Genomic DNA, 24,389 nt, shown 5'->3' with positions numbered 1-24,389 from the left:
AAAAACTCCAAACTTACACATGGCACTGAGTTAATGTCATTAATACTATACTAACGAAAATGGCTAAATCGCATCACATTTTAAAAAATGAGGACCTAATTAAGACAAATTAAAACGATAAGACTGAATTAAGATTCTAATACACATACGAGGATCATCCGAGAGTTTTAACCTTAAATAAATTATTAAAAAAAATTGAACCAATAGACAACACTTGTTCGAAAAAGCATTTTTTATTGGTGGCCTAAAAAAGAATGCTTTTTGTAAAAAGTACTTTCTATAGGTAACCATTAGATAACACTTTTTGGGAAGCGTTATATATTAATAGATAACATGCCAATAAACAACGCTTGAAAAACATTGTCTATTAGAAAAAAAAATGTTATTTATTCATAATTTTGTAGTAGTTTTGTTAAGCTAAGTAAATGCGCTCTATCCGTAAGGGTTTGGTGAGCAGATAGAGTTTTACTTGTAAGGCTCTTAGTGTTAGCTAAGTAAATGTGTTTTATCTATAAAGCTTTGGTGAGGAGACATAGTTTTTGCTCGTAGGGTCTTGGAAAAGTTGAGTAAGTGTTCTTTGACCATAAGGCTTTGGTGAACATATAAAGTTTTTAATCATAAGGCTTTTGGAAAGCAAGGGAAAGGGCCATGTCTATAAGGCTTTGGTGAACAGGCAAGGTGATAGGAAGTTTATGTGGGAAAGGCATACTGATTGTATTATTACATTGTGATAATATGACTTGGTTATTCTCATGAATTTAGCATTAGTTTATGGATTACAATTGTTTGTTTGAACGATGTGGGTGATGAAATAGGGTGTGAAACCATGTCTGATAGGAAGTTATGTGAGAAACACATACTGATTGGATTATTACATTGTGGTAATATGACTTGGTTATTCACATATATGTGGCCTTGGTTTATGGATTGCAATTGTTAGTTTGAACGATGTGGTGATGAACTAGGGTGTGAAACAATGCCTGATTGTGTTGTTGGTTTGATAACATGTTTTGAGTTATGTTGAGATTGTTGATAAGAGGAGCATATGTTTAGTTGAACCCATAATCTTAGTGATAACTATGTTTTTGATGATGACAACACATAATTAATAATAACACATGTATCTACTGTGTTATACATGTAATATGCTATTGATTACTGTGTTATATCTGTTAAAAGCATATATGTGAACATTATTGTGTTGATTAAAGCATACCACTGTGATTAATATGTGATTTTATCTGTGTATGCATAACATATGTTTTCAGAGATGAAAAACCACACGCACTTTTGTTGAACTTTAAAGTGTGGCAAAACAACAATTTTTAAGTCGATTACATTAGGGGTGAAATTGATTAAAACTCGTGGGTTTGCACAAATACTTTACAAGTGTGTTGTGAGATATTTCGAGAAGAAAAGTTTTAAAAAAGTGTTCTAAGTGTTTTCACTTAATCGATTGCATGCAATGTGTATTCAACTAAGTCTGTTGTTGATTTGAAAACTGTTTAAATGCTTGACATAACTGTAACAACGGTCATATTTTTGAATATGGTGACCAAGCATTTATGAGAAATTGATTATATTAAATGCATATTCAAATAATGCATTTGACTGTTATTATTCTGTTACAACTGTCAAATGTATTCGACTACGTTAATAGCTAAATTGATTAAAATGTGTTTGATGTGTGTAATACTATAAATTGACGCTGATTTGAATTCTGTAAGAACTTTTGGGAATTAAAACTTTCATATCTTTCAGAAAACGTTGTGTGATCTTACAGAGGAAAGAAAAGCTCCAAGAACCAAAGATTGACCGTGGTGATTAAAGACTTGAAGGTTTCTTGCGAAGCAAGGTTTACTGGGTTTGAACGTCTGATCTATCTACACAAAGAGGTGTATACTGCATGATCAGGAAATCTGCAATCGTGAAGATTGGTTGGTGTTCCCTGTTGTGAATATAGGAAGAAGAATTGTGTTCTTGACTTTGAGGGTGGCTCAAAGGGTTTGCAGCAGAAGACGATGTTCTTGCTGCATGTCTGTATATTTAGATTAGTGGGTTATAGAGGTGTTTTACATTTTGACGTGAGGTCGTTGTAAAAACCTTGTTGTAAAAACCTAGATCTTTATAGTGCATTGGCTGCTAACTTAGGTTGATTGGAAGGACACTAGATGTAGGCTTGGCCGAACCAGTATAAAATTCAGTGTTTGATGTCTCTTATCCCTATCTCTGCATATAATCAATTAATCTATCATTGCATTCGATTAATCTTATTGTTGCATTACATACAAACTTTCTTGCGTTTCAAGAAAAGTACAAAGACATTCTTCTTTGCGAAAAAGATTTTGAAAGTGAATGTTTTTACGCATCACCAATTCACCTCCTCTTAGTGTGAGAAACTAAGCACTCCTTTTTTAACAAGTGGCATCAGAGCTGGTTTTCATAAGATATTTGAAAAATAAATCAATTAAGATTTTTGTCTAATCGATTCGATCGAGAAAAATTACTTTTGTTTCTCAAACTTTTGGTGAAGGTGCATCAACAAATAGACCACCTCTATTTGTTGGTGAAAACTATGCATTATGGAAAATTAGGATGAAATTTTTTCTTGAATCTGTGGAAAAAGGTGTATGGGATGCTACACTCAATGGTCCATTTGAACCCACTCATGTTGTAAATGGAAAAACTGTTTTGAAAATTTTTTCTAAGTGGACTCAAGATGAGAACCGGAGAGCACAGTACGATGTTAAAGCTAGAAATGTAATTGCTTATGCACTAACTATGGATGAGTTTTTCAAGATTTCCCAATGCAAAACTACCAAAGAAATGTGGGAAGTTCTTGAAGTGACACATGAAGGTACTGACGAGGTAAAACGTGCTAGAAAGAACTCTCTTGTGCAGGAATATGAGTTGTTCAGGATGAAGGTCGGGGAGACCATCTATGATGTGCAGAAGAGGTTTACACACATTTTCAACCATCTAATGGCTCTCGGGAAATATTTTGAGAAAGAAGAGATTAACATCAAAATCCTGAAGAGTTTAAACAGAAGCTAGCAGCCAAAGGTAACTGCTATATCAGCAGCCAAAGGTAACTGCTATATCAGAATATAGAGATTTAACTAACATGAATATGGCAACCCTTTTTGGCAAGCTTAGCGAGCATGAATTAGAACTCGAAAGGTTGAAAGGGGAAAAAGAAATCAAAGAAAAGAAATCGATTCCCTCAAAGTCACAAGCAAGAAATCCTCAAAGAAGGCTGAATCTGAAGTTGAATCAGATGTAGAAGTATCAGAAAAGGAAATCATGAATATGATGATGAGAAAATTTAATAGATTCATGAAGAATAGAAATTTTGTGACTGACAATGCAGGTTTTTCAAAAGGAGGAAAGAAAAGTTCAAGAAGCAACATTGTGCCATGTTATGAATGCGGAAAGGATGGCCACATAAAGCCTGACTGTCCAGACTTGAAGAATAACCAGAAAGCAACCACCAAGTATCCTCAGGAAAAAAAGAGCAAGCAAAAGAAAGCCTACATAGCCTGGGAAAACAGTGATGGAGATTCTTCAAGTGATGATGATTGTAGTGTTGAAGAGGAGTCAAATTTATGTTTCATGGTAGGCTCTACACACTCTGATGATGACAGTGATAGTGATTTCGAGAATGAACTGATCGAAGACAAGTACCACTTGCTACTGGATGCATTTCAAGAAATACATGTAAAGGCCATGCGACTCCAATGCAAGGTGAATTGATTATCTTCTGAAAGGAAAGATTATGAATATAGAATTGATAACCTTATAAAGGATAATGAAAAGCTAGAAAGTAAATTAGAAGTTGCATTACAATCTGCTAAAAAAATGTTAAAACTGAAATAAAGATTGTTGAAAAGAATTGTGATAACTGTCCTGTGCACATAGAAAAAATTGATTACTTAACCAGTACTTTAGCTAAATTCACTCAAGGAAAAGAAAATCTAGATGTTGTGTTAAGATAATCTGGAAGAGCAATTAAAATATAAGGTATTGGCTACAAAGCAAAGAGTAATAGGATTAATTCAAATAAGTTTATTGATCTCAGTAAGCCTATTACAAATTCTTGTTTTTACTGCAATACTATTGGTCATAATGTTAGAAATTGCTACTACAGAAAGGTTAGGGTTCCAAAGGGAAAATATAAGTGGATTCCTAAGGAACAACCCTCAGCAACTGACAAGAAAGGACCCAAGTTCATCTGGGTACCAGCTACAAAACCGTTTAATTGTTTTGCTGGTAAATAAGTTGTTGCTGAAGCAAAAACAGTGCTCAAGGACGAGTCTCTGAATGTGGTAACTGATCTTTTTCATGCACTCATGCATTATAAGTATTTGTATGAATGATTGTTATATGCATGTTTGATGAGTGTGTTAATTGATTGATCTGTTTGTATGAAAGTCTGATTGCACGATTTTTAATCGATTGTGTTATGTATAGAGTTGATTATGTTCTGTGTATGTGTTTCTCTGTTTTTTTATAACTCTGTCATACACAAAGTCGACTATGACTTTAATAAAATCGATTAAAATTCTCTACTATGGGATTTATATTTTGGAAGATTTAGATGAGACTGATTTTGTAAGATTCTTCTTCCCGCCTTTATAAGTGTTATGTTTGAAAGTCCTGTACACAATTTAGTGTGTTCTGTCAGTGGAATCCAAAAATCAAATGGCTTCTTCATCTCATCCTTCAAGAAACAGAGGAATGGTTGTTGTGACTGCAAGAAATGCTGATCTCGCCGGATGGATCAGTGATGAAGAGACTCGTCAAGAATTTCTGAGATGGACGAAGTTTAAACATATTGTTCATCACAAATATCTGAACCTCAAACTATTTGAAAAAGAGGGCTTCCACTATACAAAATGGATCGAAACACATGGGCTTTCCACACTGGTACAGATGAAGGGTGACTGGTTCCCTGACTTGGTGAGGGTATTTTACAATAATCTGAAAAGCGTAATTGGAGTTATTCTGTCTAGAGTGAAAGGGGTCAATATCTACATTGACAATAGTGTTTGGTTGCAAGTAGCTGGGTTGAAAGATGAAGGTTTATTGTCCCACCTACGCAACTCTGAGACTAATATGTGGTTGAAAAAGAAAGATGTTTACAGAAAATGGTTAAGATTTCCAGGTAGATACACGATTGAAAGATTGTATGTACATGAAGGATTAAACAAGGAAGAGAGGATGACAATTCACATCCTTGCATAGGTGATTCTACCGGGAAGGCTGTTGCAAGACAGAATGACGACTGAAGATGTCTTCCTGCTATATGCCATCAAGAATGATGTTCCTGCAAATTGGGTGGAAGAGGATCATATGATTGAAACAGGAACCAAACATGCAAGATATCTACCATATGTTGTGTTAATCAACAAAATCCTGACGCTTCAAGGTGTGGATGTAAATGGGAAAATAAGTGCTCCTGTAATGGTTCTAATGTGATTAACAGAAATACCCTTACCTCCATAGGCTTGGTGAAGACCATGAAGGGATGGTGCTTCAAAGATGAAGAAAATTTGGTTCAAAGTTCTAGAAGCACACCTGCCTTCATTGAGGATCGCACAACCTTCATTCCTGAAACAAATTTTGAAAGATTTGTTGTAGAACAATTCAAAAATATATCTGAAAGACTTACGAAGCTTGAGAAGAAGGATAGGAAGGAATCATCAACTGAAAATTCTGAAAAGGATTCCATGGACATGTCTAACTCAGATTAGGATTGTTTAAGGCCATAATTTTGTTCTGTGATTTTTTGCTTTGTTCTACTTGTAATGATTGGCATTATATGCCACATAGTTTTGGGTTAAATCTGATTGTAATAATTGTTTGATCATGAATGAAATCAATTTTTTTTGTTTTTCAATCTGTGTGTGGATGACTTGTTGCAAATGATGAATTAATCAATAACGAAATCGATTACATTGTGTATGTATGCAACTTGATATATTTCACTATTACATTTACATCATTGCATACTCATACATTATCTGTGTTGATTATTGTACTGCATTGTTAATAAAATACTTGATCTAGTTAAGCCTAAAAGGTTATGTAGGAACATTGTTTGCTGACTGAGCTAGAATGGGAAATCTACAAGACTCGGCAGCAAAGAAATCGATTACGATAGAAATCTAATCGATTGTGTTTCGTAACTGAGTTTGAAGATTCCAAACTGCTATTATCTTATATCTTCTAACCTCTTACTATCAGTTGAATGTTTATGCATTTTATATCTCTGTGTTTATCCGTTGTGAATATGTTCATGAGATATTAAGTGTTAAAACTGTTTTGGTCATTGAAAATATATCAATTATGCTTTGATATTACTGTTGTATATCTGCTTTGATATTACTGTTGTATATCTGCTTTGATACATTACTTGAATATGCTATTATATGCTCTGATAATACTCTAATTGTACTGCATTGTGCATCTGTGAATTGAAGTTGAAACAATGCATAATAACAGGGGAAGCATTGCATATTGCTAAGTTGTTCACATGTTTCCATTAAGGGGGAGAAAATATTTAGTTCATGTGAATATCATTGATAGGGGGCATCAAATTAATTTTGTTATCTTAACTCATGCATCTCTATATGTTTGGTTATTTGTGTTTCAATTACTCTGTATACCTTTTTTGATAATGCCCAAAGGGGAAGAATTTTGATGAAATTGGAGAATTGTAATTGTGAACAATCTTTGCTTGTGCTTGTACAACATGGTTTTATTAATCATGGTTGTGCATAATCAAAAAAGGGGGATATTGTTGAGATTGTTGATAGGGGAAGCACAAGTTTAGCTGAACCCACAATCTCAGTGATAACTGTGTTTTTGATGATGACAACACATAATTAATAATAACACATGTATGCAGTGTTATACATGTAATATGCTTTTGATTATTGTGTTATATCTGTTAAAAGCATATATGTGAACATTATTGTGTTGATTAAAGCATACCACTGTGATTGATATGTGATTTTATCTGCGTATGCATAACATATGTTTTCAGATATGAAAAATCACAAGCACTTATGTTTAACTTTAAAGTGTGGCAAAACAACAGTTTTTAAGTCGATTACATTATGGGTAAAATCGATTAAAACTCGTGGGTTTGCACAAATACTTTACAAGTGTGTTGTGAGATATTTTGAGAAGAAAAGTAATGGCAACCCCATTAGGGACTTCCCATCCAAAGAAATATCAACTTAAGATTAAGAAAGGGAAGTTCAATAAACAAAAGGATCTTTTCTTTCTAAGTCTTAGCATGTTCTTCTTTAAACTAAATATCTTTACCTTGTTTTGTAGGTTACCAATAAAGGTGGAGAACCATGCTTATACACCTTGAGATGCTAGCCAAGCAAAGAAGAACAAAAAGCAATGAAGAGTGCATTTGCTGCCACCGCATAGCGCATAGCGCACCTGCCGCAGCAGACCAGCTTCATCACCTTGAACACGTTTTGAATGCTTTGCACATGAAACTTGCAACCCAGCCATGACACTTCTCCTGCACACTTCTTCTAGATTCATGCACGTGTTCAATATGTAGCTTTCCTTGTACTTCTCCAAGCTTCTCTTCATCTATAAAAGAGAGCTTGATTCATTGTAAAAGATAACTTGAGTTTGATCATGAAATGCTGCTAAAATCCAGCCATTCTCTCAAGTTCATTGTTGATAGCTTATTTATCTTGTCTCCCTCTAGCTCCCTTCCCCTTTGGAACGCCGTCTGAGTTAGAATTCCTCACCACACCACATCCAAAAACTGCCAGACATTCCATCGAACACCTTGCAAGCACTAGAATATCTCCATCCATTCTTCATTCCGCTGCCACTTCTGGACCGAGAAGCCACTCCATTCTTGAAGGTGGAGGACGCTTCTATCATTTGGCATCCAGATCCAGGTTCCTTGCTGTGCTTCAACGAGCTAAGTTTCTCTTTCATTCATTCCCAGTTTTGTCCATGTTGTGCCGTTCTCTGTCACCAACTGTTTGATTTTTTTTTTTCTGATATTCTGTGATTTGATTTTATGTTTGAGTGAATAATTGTTTTCGTTCACTGTTCCTTAGAGTTTTTCAATCATTTTAATCGGTGCAAATCATTTGTGTTTGGTTCAATTCAGCCTGCATTGTAATTTTCCAGTTTGTCCACTGTCATGTGCAAAAGTGTTGCAGTTTTCATTCTGTCAAATGTTTGATTCTGTTCAGCCTTTAATTTTTTTCGTTTTAAATGAGTTCAGTGCACTGATAGCTATACATGGATCATATAAAGCAATGAGACATTGTCTAGCTTTGATCACATGAGCTAAAGCATTGACAACAAGTTGATTCTGTTTTACAAATTTTGCATAACTTTCCAACTCTGGTGCACTAGTTTGAATCTGTTACAGTGCAAATTTCTTGCTTCTTAAGCCTTGTGCAAGTCTCTTTGGTGTTGTTAAGCATTGCTAAAGGTGTAGCAACTCATATTAATCATTGTATTGCAAAAAGTATGGTTGAGTCGTTCAAATGTTGCAACAAAGTGTTGTTACTGTTTCATCCAAGTTATGCACCGTGCTTCATTTCCTTGCTGTGTTTTAGGTCACCTAATCTCTGCTAGCTCATATTTTAAACCTAGATCTAGTCAATTAGGACTTCCATAACCTTTGTTTGTGCTTTCCAGCTTTGATTCCACTTAGTTTTCAAATCTGATGCAGTTTTGGTCCAATTTTCTTGAATTTTGGCAACTGCTACTGTCATACGAAGCTACTGGCTGTTTCTATGCATTCTCAACAATTGAGCAAGTGTATTTTGTCATTTGAAACTTGTGTGCACTGGTCAAATGGTCATTAAGATGCCTATATGCAGAATTCACCTTTAAACCACCAAATTTTGCTGCATTTTTGGCTACAGCTGATGTGATTTGATGAATAGGATTGTTTCAATGCATTCTTACCGTTTGTGCAAGTTTATTTTACCATTTTAAACTTGTGTGCACTGTTCATTTGGTTCTTTTCCAGACAATATGCAAAATCACTTCTTAAACCATCAATTTTGACTAAAATTGGAAGTGAACCAGTGATATTTTGTTGTGGTTACTTTCTTTGCTGCCTAAGTGATTGCACACATTCAATTTCATCATATACACTTGCTGGAACTATCAATTAAGCATTAACCACAGCAGCATTCAAGTTGACCACTATTGTTTCCAATTTTTTCCAGCCTTTGTTTCTGGTGCAGTCACAAAATTCTTTGATGTTTGATATTGTTCATTTGTTTGATTTACATTTCTGGATTGGCAAGAGCTGGGATTCTGTTTCCATATACTTTTCACTCCTTATACCAATGAAAATAAATGATATAAAAAGCCAATTACTCCCAGCAATCCAGTTTTGAAAGTACAAACCAGAAAACACAATAATCTGCTATTCTTTGTGGCATTTTATCAAACAGTTTTGAGTTTTATCAAACAGTTTCGAAGCACACAACTCCATCACTGTTTTTGAGTTTTTATTGCTTTTATAATCTGTTCTAGATCCTCTCTTAGGTTTCCTTTGAGTGCTATCTCTTTTTCCAGCCCCAAATTTATTAGAATTCAACTTTGTTGGCTTTCCATTGTGCTATAAAACTGGTTTTCACTGAAAAACTCTGGTGCAGTAAAGTGTGTTGATGCTCACTGTTTTGCTGGTTTTGTATGTTTGGTGTGATGTTGTGGTGAAGTCTTAAACATCCAGATGGCTTCTCCAAAGGGGTAGCATATTAAGGAGTGGAAGACTTGTTAAAGTGGCTACAAGCTTGGACTCCAAAGAGCACATTCTTTTGCTGGCCAACACCCAGTTCCAGCACCTATTCTTCTGCAGCTAAACGCAGCAAATTGGCCATTCTTGCACCCTGAAACAACAGCCACATTTGGTTCTTCATTTGCAAACACTTTTTAATTGTACTTTGCTTTATATCACAGAACATTTGAGTTCAACTTTCTTTTACTTTTAAAACTTGAGTGGCTTGGAAAAATGCTTAGCTAGCAATTCCAAGTACTCCATTAAACATTGTAATAGCACGCATCTTAGTGTGAAAGTGTGTCAAGTGGCTCCAAGTGTCACTTACACTTTCACTTAGGGTCGTGTCTTATTCCTTCTTTCCACTTGCATTCTTTCTTATAATTTTGCTTGATGTTTAATTTCTGTTTTAAGTCTCCGTGATATCTAGGTGCGCGCTCATATAGATAAGCCTTCTTTTGGTTTCTAGGCACATCTCACTGTTGCATTCCAAAAGTTTTTGAAAGACTTCTCCATTGAAACTTGGGTAAGAAACAGGAGAAACTCTGGCTAAGGAAGGACAAGGTTTTTAAGCTTGTTCGTTGAGACTCACCTCTCCTTCCTAGAAGCTATTCGGTTTCTTCACCTTTAGAATCTCTCTAGAAGTCATTCACCAAAAATACAAAAACAAATCTTTGAAAAGTTTTTGACTCAACACTTGTGAAGCCTTTCAAAACTCTTTTGAAAATCTTTTCTCTACTTCACAAGTATGAGTAACTCTAGTGTTCAAGGTACCTTTCATCATGATCAAGACAATATGCAATTGAGAGAGGAACTTAATAAAACTAAAGTTGAGTTAAATGAACTCAAACAGATGGTTAATAACCTCACTCTCAATCAGAGAGGACAAAATCATGAGGAACACTCTCATAGGCAACACCATGATCATGGTGATCATTCCCAACATAGTGATCACAATAGTTTTCATCCTTATGATCACTATCAACACCCTCCTAGGAGACACCACCATCATAGAGACCATCATGTGGAACCCAAATTAGACCTTCCCACATTCTATGGCAGAGACAATGTGGAAGAATATTTTGAGTGGGAGATGAAGGTTGAACAAATATTTGAGTGTTACCACATAGATGATAGGACGAGAGTGACCCTAGCCACCTTGACTTTTCAAGGTGCAGCCCTCTATTGGTGGACCTCCATAATTAGAGATCAAAAGATGCATGGCGACTATACCATCCAATATTGGAATGAGTTAAAGGCAGCCTTGCATCGGAGGCATGTTCCAGCCTACTATGCTAGAGAGGTCATGGACAAGCTCCATAGACTTTAACAAAGAAACATGAGTGTTGAGGAATATAGACAAAAGTCGGAATTACTCATGTTAAGAGCTGGAATCAAAGAGGAAGAGAGATTCACCATAGCTAGGTTCCAAAGCGGTCTTAACTATGATATCAGAGATAAGGTAGAGCTTTTACCTTATTTAGATCTCAATGACTTTGTGCAGCAATGTGTGAGAGTGGAAGAACAAATTAGAAGAAAAACTTCCACTAAAAGGAATTATCCTACCACCTCCGAGTATAGGAAAGATCCTAAGAGGAAGGGTAATCCTATAAGGTATGAAAAACCTCAAGAAAAAGAGAAAGAGAAAGTTAGAGGTAAAGAAAAAGAGAGAGAGCGAGAAAGAAATACCTTTCACAAAGAATCTTCAAAAGAAACAAGGGGTAGAGAGACCAGATGCTTTAAGTGTGGAGAAAGAGGACATTATTCTTTTGAGTGTCCTCATAAACGGTCTACTTATCTCTTAGACCATCAAAATGAAAGTGAAGATTCTTCTAGTGACTCAGATACTTCTATATCTGAGGAAGAAGCCTTACCTTGTGAAGGTGAGTTATTATTGGTAAGAAGACTTCTTGGAAGTCAATCCCAAGAACTAGAACAATCACAAAGGGAAAACCTATTCAGAACAAGATGCAAAATCTTTGAAAACACTTGTTCATTGATTGTGGATAGTGGTTCCTCTTGCAATTATTGTAGTTCTAGAGTGGTGAACAAATTGGCCTTACTTACTATTTCTCATCCCAAGCCTTATAAGCTTCAGTGGATAACAGAGGATGAAGAAATAGTAGTGAATACACAGGTAACCATACCAATATCCATTGGCAACTATGAAGAAAATGTTTTATGTGATGTTGTTCCAATGGATGCTGGGCATGTATTACTTGGTAGGCCATGACTATATGATCATAACTCCACTCATGATGGCTATACCAACAAAATAACTTTCCTCCATAAAGGAAATAAAATCACATTGATTCCTCTAACACCTGAACAAGTGAAAGAGGATGAGATAAAAATCAAAGAAAAAATTGAAAAAGAAAGAATACAAGAAAATAGGTTGGACAAGCAACCTTCTCAAGAAAAGAAGAAGGAGACAAAGGTATGCATGTTGTTAACTTCTTCATTAACAGGTAAATACCTTGACTCTTCTTCTCAAAAACATCACTTTGTTTCTTCATTTTCTCATGGGGAATGTTCAAAACAAAGTGAAACCAAAACTATATTAAAGGCCAAGACTTCTTCTAATAAATTTTTTGTCAAAAGGCCTTCATTTTCTCTTCTCATCTTTGCATACATCCTTTTAATCATACTAATTGTTGCTATTTTTTGTAGATATATTTTTGACCCAGGTGGAAAATAAAAACCACAATTGTGCTTCTTTCTTTCTACCCGATTTGAGGACAAATCGTTTTTAAAGAGGAAGGGAATGATGGCAACCCCTTTAGGGACTTCCCATCCAAAGAAATATCAACTTAAGATTAAGAAAGGGAAGTTCAATAAACAAAAGGATCTTTTCTTTCTAAGTCTTAGCATGTTCTTCTTTAAACTAAATATCTTTACCTTGTTTTGTAGTTACTAATAAAGGTGGAGAACCATGCCTATACACCTTGATAGGCTAGCCAAGCAAAGGAGAACAAAGGAAGCAATGAAGAGTGCATCTGCTGCCACCGCATAGCGCACAGCGCACCTGCCGCTCAACGACAGTAGACCAACTTCATCACCTTGAACACGTTTTGAATGCTTTGCACATGAAACATGCAACCCAACCGTGACACTTCTCCTGCACACTTCTTCTAGATTCATGCACGTGTTCAATATGTAGCTTTCCTTGTACTTCTCCAAGCTTCTCTTCTTTTATAAAAGAGAGCTTGATTCACTGTAAAAGATAACTTGAGTTTGATAATGAAATGCTGCTGAAATCCGGCCATTCTCTCAAGTTCATTGCTGATAGTTGATTTAGCTTGTCTCCCTCTAGCTCCCTTCCCCTTTGGAAGGCCGTCTGAGTTAGAATTCCTCACCACACCACATCCAAACACTGCCAGACATTCCATCGAACACCTTGCAAGCACCAGAATATCTCCATCCATTCTTCATTCCGCTGCCACTTCTGGACCGAGAAGCCACTCCATTCTTGAAGATGGAGGACGCTTCTATCAAAAAGTTTTCAAAAAGTGTGCTAAGTGTTTTCACTTAATCGATTGCATGCAATGTGTATTCAACTAAGTTTGTTGTTGATTTGAAAACTGTTTAAATGCCTGACATAACTGTAACAACGATCATATTTTTGAATATGTTGACCAAGCATTTATGACAAATCGATTATATTAAATGTGTATTCAATTAATGCTTTTGACTACTATTATTCTGTTACAACTGTCAAATGTATTCGACTACATTAATAGCTAAATCGATTAAAATGCGTCTGATGTGTGTAATACTATAAATTGACGCTGATTTGAATTCTGTAAGAACTTTTGGGAATTAACACTTTCATATATTTCAGAAAATGCTATGTGATCTTACAGAGAAAAGAAAAGCTCCAAGAACCAAAGATTGACCATGGTGATTAAAGACTTGAAGGTTTCTTGCGAAGCAAGGTTTACTGGATTTGAACGTCTGATCTATCTACACAAAGAGGTGTGGACTGCATGATCAGGAAATCTGCAATCATGAAGATTGGCTGGTGTTCCCTGTTGTGATTACAGGAAGAAGAATTGTGTTCTTGACTTTGAGGGTAACTCAAAGGGTTTGACAACAGAAGAGGGTGTTCTTGTTGCGTTTCTGTATTGTTTACTGCCTATATTTAGATTAGTGGGTTAGAGAGGTGTTTTACATTTTGACATGAGGTCGCTGTAAAAACCTTGTTGTAAAAATATAGATCTTTATAGTGCATTGACTTCTAACTCAGGTTGATTGGAAGGACACTAGATGTAGGCTTGGCCGAACCGGTATAAAAATCAGTGTTTGATTTCTCTGATCCCTATCTTTGCATATAATCGATTAATCTGTCATTGTATTCGATTAAGCTTATTGTTGCGTTACATACAAACTTGCTTGCGTTTCAAGAAAAGTTCAAAGACATCCTTCTTTGCGAAAAAGATTTTGAAAGTGAACGTTTTTACGCATCACCAATTCACCGCCCTCTTGGTGTGAGAAACTAAGCACTCATTTTTTAACAAGTTAAAATATGTTGAAGGATATGATTTGATTTCTATATTGCATGTAGTAATAATGTAGGTATAAATTATGTAGTTGTTGGATAATATGATATAAAATATGTGTTATTATGAACATATTGCCTGCATATGTGATGTGATGGGGCAGATGAGAAACATGTGTCTCTGCTAGAGGTGAGGAGGCTTTGGGAGCTGACCTTGATGACTCCAATTGTGGTCTCTAAACAAGTAGTAGGGAGTGGTGGACTCGACATAGTAGTTCTAAAGGTGTACTTGCTTAGGGAAGCTCTCTAGAAGAGTGATGGGAAATGACACTTAAAAACTGATTTTGGATGGTAAGCTACAAGCGAGGACTATGTTGATAATTGAACCTCTTGGGCCGAGTCTATGCATGGATTCATTGTTGTTGGATGATATTTGATAATGTGCTATTTATAAATTAACGAAAGATTAAATAAGTTGTATTAGGACATGTTATTATTATTTATTTATAAGCTTTAATTATTGTGTTTCTTTTAAGTTAGCTCATCCTTGTATGTTTATGGTTGTGGTTTCCACCAGTGATAATTGTATGACTTGTGTTATTCGCAAGTAGATAATGTTGTATATGGTAGTTTAGATGCACAATAGTGAGAAGCATGGGAATTGCTTTGGAAGCACATTTTCTTGCACTACTGTCTAGACAAACGTTAATGATTGAGTATTCTTACATTTTTTCTTATTATTGGAATAAACTTTAATGAGTAAAACATTTATTTTATCAAATAAATGAGCGTTTTAATATTTTTTTTAATGATAAAAAAATAATTACTTTTAGTATATGCATGTAAAATATTTAAGTTTTTAGTAGCATTCTGAAGGAATGTTACAGGGCATACTCACAAAGATAGTCAAATATAAGGTAATCTTGCTCCAAATATTCAACCTCTACATAAAATAGCCTCTTTTATAGGTGATGGTAAATGGTCTCTTAGCAAAACCACAAAGCTAAAGGGTATACAAGCAAAAGCACAAATAAGATTCTAGAAACTAAATCAAAATGAGATGTCTTGAAAAGGAGAAGACCCTAACTTGATCTCCTAACATTCTTATACGCCTATTATAAGAGAAGGTCAACTCTTCATGATCACCATACACATCCTACTTGTTTGGTGTCAAGTCTAGTCCTAGTCTCTGAGTTTACACTCACTTGACTTATGAAAACAAATACTAAAAATTAATTTCACTTCTTATATATATATATATATATATATATATATATATATATATATATATATATATATATATATATATATATATATATAACGACTACATTAATATTTTTTTAATACTTATGAAGATTGAATTAAAAAAAATCATATTAAATAAATATAAAAAATATTAGGATGAAAAAACTAATTAAAACTAAAACTATTTATCATAAAAACAAAATGATAAAATTGAAATAAAAGTTATAAAATAAAAATGCAAAACCAATTCAAATTGAAGTATACAACTTGATTTGGTTTTATTTAATTTAAACCTTTTAATTTTAAAGCTAAATCGCATGTTAATTTCAAACGTAATTTAAACCTACAAATTAAGGAAAACTAAAGACACTATTTTTGAAACATCTTGTAAACTTTTAAAATCATTTCATTTCATCACTAATAATCAGATTATTATAAATATTTATTTACTTTTATCTTAAATATTGTCTAATAATAAATATTAATATACAATTAATTTTTGATATGTTCATAATTATGTCAAAATTTATAAAAACATAATTCCATAGAGCGATTGCACCAAAGAGAAAAAAATATAAAAGCTGACAGTATTTATTAGGAAACAGGTTTCGGGTAAATGACATTTGTTTTTTCTCCTGAATAAAGAGAAAAGAAAAAGGACTAGCTGATAGTGGTTTCACAAGATACGAAGCGAGGTTTGATTTTGATGATGGGGGCAGACATTAACGTTAGAACACAGAAACCCGAGATGCACTATGATGCGTTGTGTAGTGATAATAAGAAAAAGAGAGTCGAAAAAGAAATCGAAAGTGGCTTCTATTCTCATCTCCCCATTCTCTCACTCACCATAATATAATCTCTTCTTTTTCTCCAAAGACTTCTTCCCTCTTCTTTCTCTCTCTCAACCTTTACCAACTAAGCAAAGCAAAACACTCAGCTATAACTTTCTCCAATGGCAGTAGCAAAGTTTGTTTATCTGCTATTATTAACCACGATGGTGGGAGTCCAGAATGTGGTTGGTCAAGGTACAGCGAGTTGGTGTGTGGCCAGGAGTGATGCTAGCAATGATGCACTGCAAACGGCGTTGGACTATGCATGTGGGGCTGGTGCTGATTGTCTTCCTCTTCAGGCTGAGGGACTCTGTTTTCTCCCTAACACCATTCAGGCCCACGCTTCTTATGCTTTCAACAGCTACTATCAGCGCAGAGCCAGAGCTCCTGGGTCCTGTGATTTTGCTGGCACTGCCACCATCGCCACCAGTGATCCCAGTATCTCTCCTCTCTTGTTCTCATTTACATTCTTTTCTATTACTCAGTCATTCTATTTTGGGTTGGAATCCCACATCGATTACTCCTGAGTTTGACAAGGGCATCTCACATCGATGAGATTTTACATGTTTTTACTCTTAAGCTGTTTTTTTTAATAGTTTCATTTGTTTCTCGGATTTGTGTCGGTGTTTGCAGGTTATGGATCTTGTGTGTATCCTTCTACTGCAAGGTATGGCCTTTTCTGTATGGTTTAAATTCACTGTGTTACTAATATTATATTAATATTAAAGATATGTTAATAAAAAATGTGTCTACTGCTGATATTATTATATGGTACGAAGAGTTTTACTTTATTATGGTTTGGAGAGTGTATTTATTTACAATTGGTGAAAGTGAAGCCGTTTGTGTTTCTTGACATTGAAGTAAGTGGATTCTCATTCTTGTTGTTGTCAGTATTTTTTGCGGTTTATTTTCACCTTTCTTTCTTTCTTTCATTCATTCATTCTCTTTGGTACCTTTTCGTCTGTCTGGTTGATATGGCGTGTCTGATACGATAGAGAGGACATGGAACACGTAATGGTGGTGGAGAAAATGGCTGTTTTGAGAGAGAGAGAGGATTTCTTTGTTTGAGTGGGAATGAATGAGTGGATTGAATGGGAATGCATGAGTGGATTGAGGAAGATGGGTCTGTGACTCCTGTCGTATGGTAGCCTAATTTTCCTCTTTTCTGTTCAAAATTTGTTGTATCTGTGCTGCATTCACTAACCCAGTGTTTTTTTAACTAACAGTTTCTCGGTAAGAAAAGTAGCATGATTGTTGAATTCTTTTAGAAATAAAAGATAAATTCATATTTAAGAATAAAAATATCCTTTTTGAAGTTTTCATCTTTCAATCAATTTTATATGAAATTTCAAACTAAATTATTTTAGACATATTTTATTAGCTATAATTTTATTTTGTAAACTCTACATTTGGGTTCATTTATTTAAAAATTATTTATTTTAATAGCCATGCATATCAACATTTTGTTCTCTATCATGTTATTTCTTATTTAACCTTATTATTATAAATAAGGTCTAAAAGAACTTATGTTAAAGCATGCGACTAAAAAGCAAAATTTTATACAATTATAATTATCTATTTTAAAAACCATTTTAATTGAAATTTGATTATTAACAATAATTTTCTTCTAGTACTCAAATTGAATGTTGAAAATGTGGGTATATATTAAATCTGTTTTTTTTTGGTATAAAATGTATTTGTTATTTTAAAAAATTTAATATAATTAAATTAAAATATTATGTTTATTTACTTTCTAAATTTTTAAATAAAATTTTATCAAAAATTTAATTTTGTATTAAAATTCACTTCTAAAAATAATTTAATATTATATATATATATATATATATATATATATATTACCGTGTAAAAGCTTTCAAAAAAAAGCGTCGAATTAATTTTAATTTTGGAACCAAACGGCATCTGTGCTCTTGCTTCTTCAAATTTTCAAAATCTTGGGCTGCACAATATTGATGGTACTATTTTACTGACACACTGTGTGCTCCCAGAATGTGTTGGTTACTTTTTCTCCATTTTGTCATTGGACCGTTGGATAAGTCTTCTGCGTGGCCCACTTCATCCAACGGCTCAGGTTCACCATTATCGTACGCTGTTGAGCTTCATAATCATGAATCATGCATTATCTATGGTATTTGCTTTTAAAAAAGAATGCGGTATTTGCTTTATGGTGTGGTAAAGTGAGTGTATCTGATGCAACATTTTAGTGTTTCAGTAATTGATTTTTATGTCAGATGTTGTTTTCGGACATTAATAAATAATCTAAGGAAAATGGTATACCATACCAGTACCTTGTTCGGATGTTCTTTCTCGATCCTGAAATTGACTCATCCACACATGATTCTATGGACATTGTTAGATGAGTACTTTGCATCAATGGGTGAAATAAACTCACCAACACTTTTCATATATTTGATTCTAGTTGCTCAGGTTTTTGTCTTTATAGCAACTATAGCATCAATCCATTAGCGAATGATAAGAAAAGATATAATTGATTTTTTATTTTTACTAGAAATCAGAACTGTGTAGTGGAGTCACAGATCCAATTGAAATAAAAAAAAAAAACAATCTTTGTTTGGTAAAAATATATTGATTGTAAAAACATCAACTTTATTGAAACGCAATTTAATAAAAACAAATGTGTCTGAGATTAATTTCCATATACCTTTAGCCCATCAAAATTTAACTGATAAAAGAAAGAAAGAAAGCCTAAAAGAAGATAGAGTACCTAGTAGGATTTGACATGACACAGTTAGGTAAAGTTTGGTAGTAAGGTGACTTACATTACATGAAAGGAATATTTAGATGGATAATCACATTTAGATACATAACGGGTGATTTATTATGAACTATGTGAATAATCAATTAAATGTTTATTTGATTAGCAAGTTTAATTAATTGATGTGGTAAAAAAGTATTCACCTAGACAGAGCAAAAAGGGAATCATGCCTGTTGTACACAATAGGAGATCACATGAAGATGCCGGGTGTGATCTAATCATTGCTTGGGATGTGTTTGACCCCTTTTGTGTTGATTTCTCATGTTTCAACGCGTAAAAAAACTGCTGATCAAGACCAGGGACAACTATATGGCATGCTGGTCTAGTTCTTTTGTCCTCTCACGTGTCCTGATGAATCTTTATTTTCTTTGTAGAGGGATCACACCCACATGGTTATTACAATGTAGAAGTTAGATGCATCACAACTTTCCTTCAAATGATAAGTTGAAATGTTAACTAAAACAGTTTTCCATAGTGGGAAAGGTTAACTCCAAACTAGATTTAGGGAACTGAATTTTGTGTTAAGCCATGAAAATGCTTTGCATTGATAGCTGAATATGTTAGTCAAACTTTTAACAAAAAAAATTTATTATTTGATTTTCAGTACTGCGGGAGGACCAAATACACCAATAACAACACCTCCTATGAACAACCCTAATGTGCCATCATCTACAACAACAACACCACTCTACGGTGGGGGCAATAGCGGTGGACTAACCCCTGGAATGAGCACTCCATTCCCTGACAGTTCTAGAGCACCATTAGAAGCCACAGCCACATGGTTTTTTGTTTTCTTTTCCTCTCTCATTGTATCCATTATCTCCTAGTTTTTGTATGATCTTCGGGAGGCTTACAGTTTTGTCAGAGGTTGAAGGAGCCTTTGGTTGTTTATAACCTTATTTTAAGCAACTACCACTTATACCCATTATTTAGGTTATTATTAGGTTATGAACAAGTTAAGCATGGCATGGTGGTATTCATTCAGGAAAGAACAGCTAGGTTGTCGCATGGTCTTTACTGATGTGATTATTGATTTACAGGGCATAAATTTAATTCAATAGTTCAAATTAACTGTCCCCTTTTGCAAACATTGCTCATGTTTTACAAATAGTGTAATCTACTCTTAGCTTATAAAATATTTTTTTTTTTTTTGCTTTTACATATAATTTCTTTTTTCATTCCTCAATTTTTTTCCCTATCAGTTAAGCACTTTCACCACTGAAATAAAAAATGGATATTTGCGTTTATCTGAACACTTATGAAACAGAACCATCTTGATTCTGGTGCATTTCAATGTGTAAAGATAGACTCTTGCGATTATGAATATAAAAAACGTGGGCTCCATAATCTATCGTTATATATATATATATATATATATATATATATATATATATATATATATATATATATATATATATATATATATATATATATATATATATAATAACCTATTGTAGTTACAGAATCATATTTTTCTTTTCATAAATATAAGGTTCAGCAATGAATTATTGCATTTAGGAGTGGGGACGTTTTGCATGGTGTGAACAACTTTTCATTCTTACTAATTGGAACCACTTAACCAGGTAATGAATATACATTGGAGAAAAAATTATGAGTTATAACAACTAAAGCATATTTACGGGAAGTAGAAACATGTAGATTTTTGAATCGAATTCTAAATTTTTATAGACTTTGATTTTGCAAGAAACCGAAACATGACATTATAATTAAATAATGACAAAAAATATTAGATTTTGATTATTTTAATAATGGAAACTTAATACTTCTTTTATTTTAAAAATAATTTAATTTTAAAGGTATATTAAGTTTCAGTTTTTTATATAAAAGAAATCTAATATCCTTAAACTTAAATTACTTTTAAAATTAAAAAGGGATTAAACTTTAATTATTATCATAATCGAAGTCTAATCCTTATGCTTTAGTTTTAGTAATAGGTGAAATCTAGTGTAAATGTTTTTTGAATTATTTTTTTTCTGTTTAAATATCAAATCTAGACAAAATTTATACAAGAACTAACATATTATATAAATGACAATGAGAATTAGCCATAATCTATATACAATAGTATATAAATTACAATTATATATCATTACACTTTAAACAATTTACAAATAAATGTTTCATATTGAACATTTCAATTATATATTTTGCATTGTATAGACTTCTCGTGCGCATTGGTGCATGATTCTTGAATCTTTGTAAAAAAAAATATAATTTCATTTAGTGTATAAAAAGAAAAATTACAAAGTATTTGATTCAATACAATTGTACTATATGAAAAATATCGGTCGAAGTTACAATGAGAATCAACTTACCGATAGGGGGTAGCCGATCGATCAAGGCAACAACTTTAGGTAATTAAAGTCTAATTAAGAGAGCAACGGTCATTTATGGGTAGTTAGCAGGTATATTAGCAGATATTAATGATTAATTAATGGTTTGATTGCCATATCAAATATAAATATAGAACATTAATGGTTTGATTGTCATATCAAATATGAATATACGACATTAATGATTTGATTGTCATATTAAATATGAATATACGGTATTAATGATTAATGGTTTGATTGTCATATCAAATATGAATATACGACATTAATGATTTGATTGTCATATCAAATATGAATATACGACATTAATGATTTGATTGTCATATTAAATATGAATATACGGTATTAATGTCTACGTAAAAACACTTTTGATCTTAAATAAAAAAAAAGGTTTAATACCTATTTTGGTTCATCAGTTTGTAAGGTGTATTCAAAGTTGTCCTCCTTTTTTTCAAAAGTTCACAACTGTCCTATATTTTGCAAAAACCGTTCACGTTAGTTCTTTTTTCTTACGGTATCAAAAAAATTAACAGCAGAGTTGCCTACCCGGCAAAACCTTAATGAGCTGTACAGTTTCTTATTACGTGGCATTGCTTTGCATTTCCCTTACTCTTCTACACCTTCCTCCTTCTCCTCCTCTGAAAACCTCTCTCTGGTGGAAAAGATTTTTCTCTCCACTTCCTCAAACTCCACCATTTCTTCCTACCTCTGTGCCCTCACCTTGCACCCTCACCTCGCCGGAACAAAATTGTGTTTTAAAAGGAAATTATTTACTTAATTTTCAAATTTAGTTAAAAGGTATTAGGAGACAAACATGTGAAAGAGAAGAGGCACAAGGAAGTGTTGAGGGAGGAGAGAGACATAAACATAGGTAGAGCTGCAATTGCTAGAGTGGAAGTAGTCCTTCCCGACTTTCCATTTTTGTTCTTCTGATATAGTTTCAGTTCATCTTAGTGGCGCATGATTAAAGCGAGGTTGAGATTGAATTTAAATTTGGAAAAAGGAACTTGTGTCATTGTATATTTCCAGATCTTGTAATACTGTATTTCCTTAGATCTTGTGCCATTGTATATTTCCAGATCATGTAATACTCTTCTCTTTCTCGTATATGCGTAGAGATTGTATTGATTGAAACTGTTTTGATGCCCTCACCCACACGGCGACCTACACCACACTCCTCTACCAGGCGTTGGTGCGATGGGAGTGAACGTGAGCGGGTGTGTGGCGATCGTGCGGAATGGCAGGAAGATGGGGCGCGGCGCAGTAGTGGAGAGAGCAGAGGCGCAAGTGACGGCGGCGATATTGGTTTACGGCAAGGGTGTGACACTAAGATTGGAAGATAGTGAGGTTTTTTATCCTAGTAAAACACAATTGAGTAAACAAATAAAAATCGGTTAAATTATTTTTGAACTGAAGCTACATATAGAGCTTAAAAAACCCAAGCGAAGTTCATTTCTTTGATCTCAAAACCTCAACGGTGAACACAGAAAGGGGAAAAGGGTATTGGGGCTTGGGAAGCAGCGTGCCATTATGGATTTCACAGCAGAGAACGTTAAATTCTTCTTCTCAATTTGCGTCAACACTTGATTCAAGCAACAAAGAAACCGAAGAAGATGGAAGGAGATGAAGAAGTGTAATTGGTTAATGGTGACGATGATTACAGTGATGAAAGAAGATGAAGAAGTGTGATAAAGCTTTTGAGTGAAAAGGAGAATGACATGTGGCAGTCTCTTATTGGCTCAGCTTGCCAACTAATTGGACAAGTCATATAATTTTTGCCAAGAGAACAACTTTGCCAGGAAAAGTGTGATGCTCGGGTTGTTGTAGATTTTGTTAGATCTCACCTCTTTTGCAGGTTTGGAGTGCCCGGAGCAATTGTTAGTGACCAAGGAACCCATTTCTACAACAGATCCATGCAAGCTTTGCTCAAGAAATATGGCGTGCTGTATAGAGTCTCTATACCATACCACCCCCCAAACAAATGGGCAAGCTGAGATCTCAAACAGGAAGATAAAGAGGATTTTGGAGAAGATTGTCCAACCCAATAGGAAAGATTGGAGTAATAGGTTGGATGATGCTCTTTGGGCCCACAGGACTGCCTACAAAGCACCTATAGGGATATCTCTTTATCGGGTTGTCTTTGGAAAGGCATGTCATTTACCAGTTGAGATTGAGCATCGGGCATACTAGGCTGTGAAGTCTTGCAACTCCTCCATGGACCAAGTTGGAAAGGAAAGAAAGTTGCAACTGAATGAATTGGATGAGATCCGGTTGGAGGCCTATGCAAACTCGAAGTTCTATAAGGAAAAGACAAAGAATTTCCATGATAGTTCAATTGTTAGAAAGGACTTCGAGGTTGGCCAACAGGTTTTATTGTATAACTCTAGGCTCGGACTCATGGGGGTTAAGCTGAGATCAAAGTGGACTGGACCTTTTGTTGTGACTAATGTTTATCCTTATGGTGCAGTTGAGATCCAAGGTCCATCCACAGTTGAAAGCTTCAAAGTTAATGGGCACAGACTAAAGCCTTTCCTCAGCAATCCTTCTTTGTTGGATGCAGTGGTGGAGGAGATGTCTTTGGTTGACCCCGCCTCTTTTCCCCTCTGACTCAGGGAGTTCTCTTTTCTCCTTCCCTCCTCACGTTTATTGCACTTATCTATATCTTTTGACTGTTCTGTTTGTTAATCTGATGATTGTGACACACTGAGGACATTGTGTAGTTTAAGTGTGGTGTATTAGGGGAGATTTTTCTTTGTTTAGGTCTTGTTTTCTAGGTAGTTTTTGTTCTGTCTTGTGTACAGTTTTTCCTGTTTCTCTTGCTTTCTGGACTTTGTTTGGGTTGTAGACTTGTCATTTCCTTCACGGTTTGAAATCCTTT

General features: G+C 34.3%; 2 protein-coding genes across 2 annotated transcripts; both read left to right on the top strand.

The window, feature by feature from the left end:
- Window positions 1-16,209: 16,209 nt before the first annotated feature.
- On the top strand, window positions 16,210-20,237 carry LOC108337171 (PLASMODESMATA CALLOSE-BINDING PROTEIN 3). Its single transcript, XM_017573640.2, has 3 exons — window positions 16,210-16,801; window positions 16,997-17,030; window positions 19,762-20,237. Exons 1-3 carry the CDS (start codon window positions 16,486-16,488, stop codon window positions 19,982-19,984), a joined length of 573 nt encoding a protein of 190 aa, XP_017429129.1. The 5' UTR covers window positions 16,210-16,485; the 3' UTR covers window positions 19,985-20,237.
- A 3,488-nt stretch (window positions 20,238-23,725) lies between these two features.
- LOC108327237 (uncharacterized) lies at window positions 23,726-24,118 on the top strand. Its single transcript, XM_017560961.1, has one exon. The coding sequence runs from the start codon at window positions 23,726-23,728 to the stop codon at window positions 24,116-24,118; it is 393 nt and encodes a 130-aa protein (XP_017416450.1).
- The last annotated feature ends 271 nt before the right edge of the window (window positions 24,119-24,389 follow it).

Source organism: Vigna angularis, chromosome 1 (assembly GCF_016808095.1).
Source record: "Vigna angularis cultivar LongXiaoDou No.4 chromosome 1, ASM1680809v1, whole genome shotgun sequence".
Classification (NCBI taxonomy): Eukaryota; Viridiplantae; Streptophyta; class Magnoliopsida; order Fabales; family Fabaceae; genus Vigna; species Vigna angularis.
The sequence above is the reverse complement of the archived record's forward strand: the minus strand, read 5'-3'. Positions and strand labels throughout refer to the sequence as shown.

Coding starts and splice junctions, on each gene's coding strand:
- LOC108337171 (XM_017573640.2), top strand. CDS start 16,486: ATGGCAGTAGCAAAGTTTGTTTATCTGCTATTATTAACCACGATGGTG. Junction 16,802..16,996: donor CATCGCCACCAGTGATCCCA/GTATCTCTCCTC, acceptor CGGTGTTTGCAG/GTTATGGATCTTGTGTGTAT. Junction 17,031..19,761: donor GTGTATCCTTCTACTGCAAG/GTATGGCCTTTT, acceptor TTTGATTTTCAG/TACTGCGGGAGGACCAAATA.
- LOC108327237 (XM_017560961.1), top strand. CDS start 23,726: ATGGACCAAGTTGGAAAGGAAAGAAAGTTGCAACTGAATGAATTGGAT.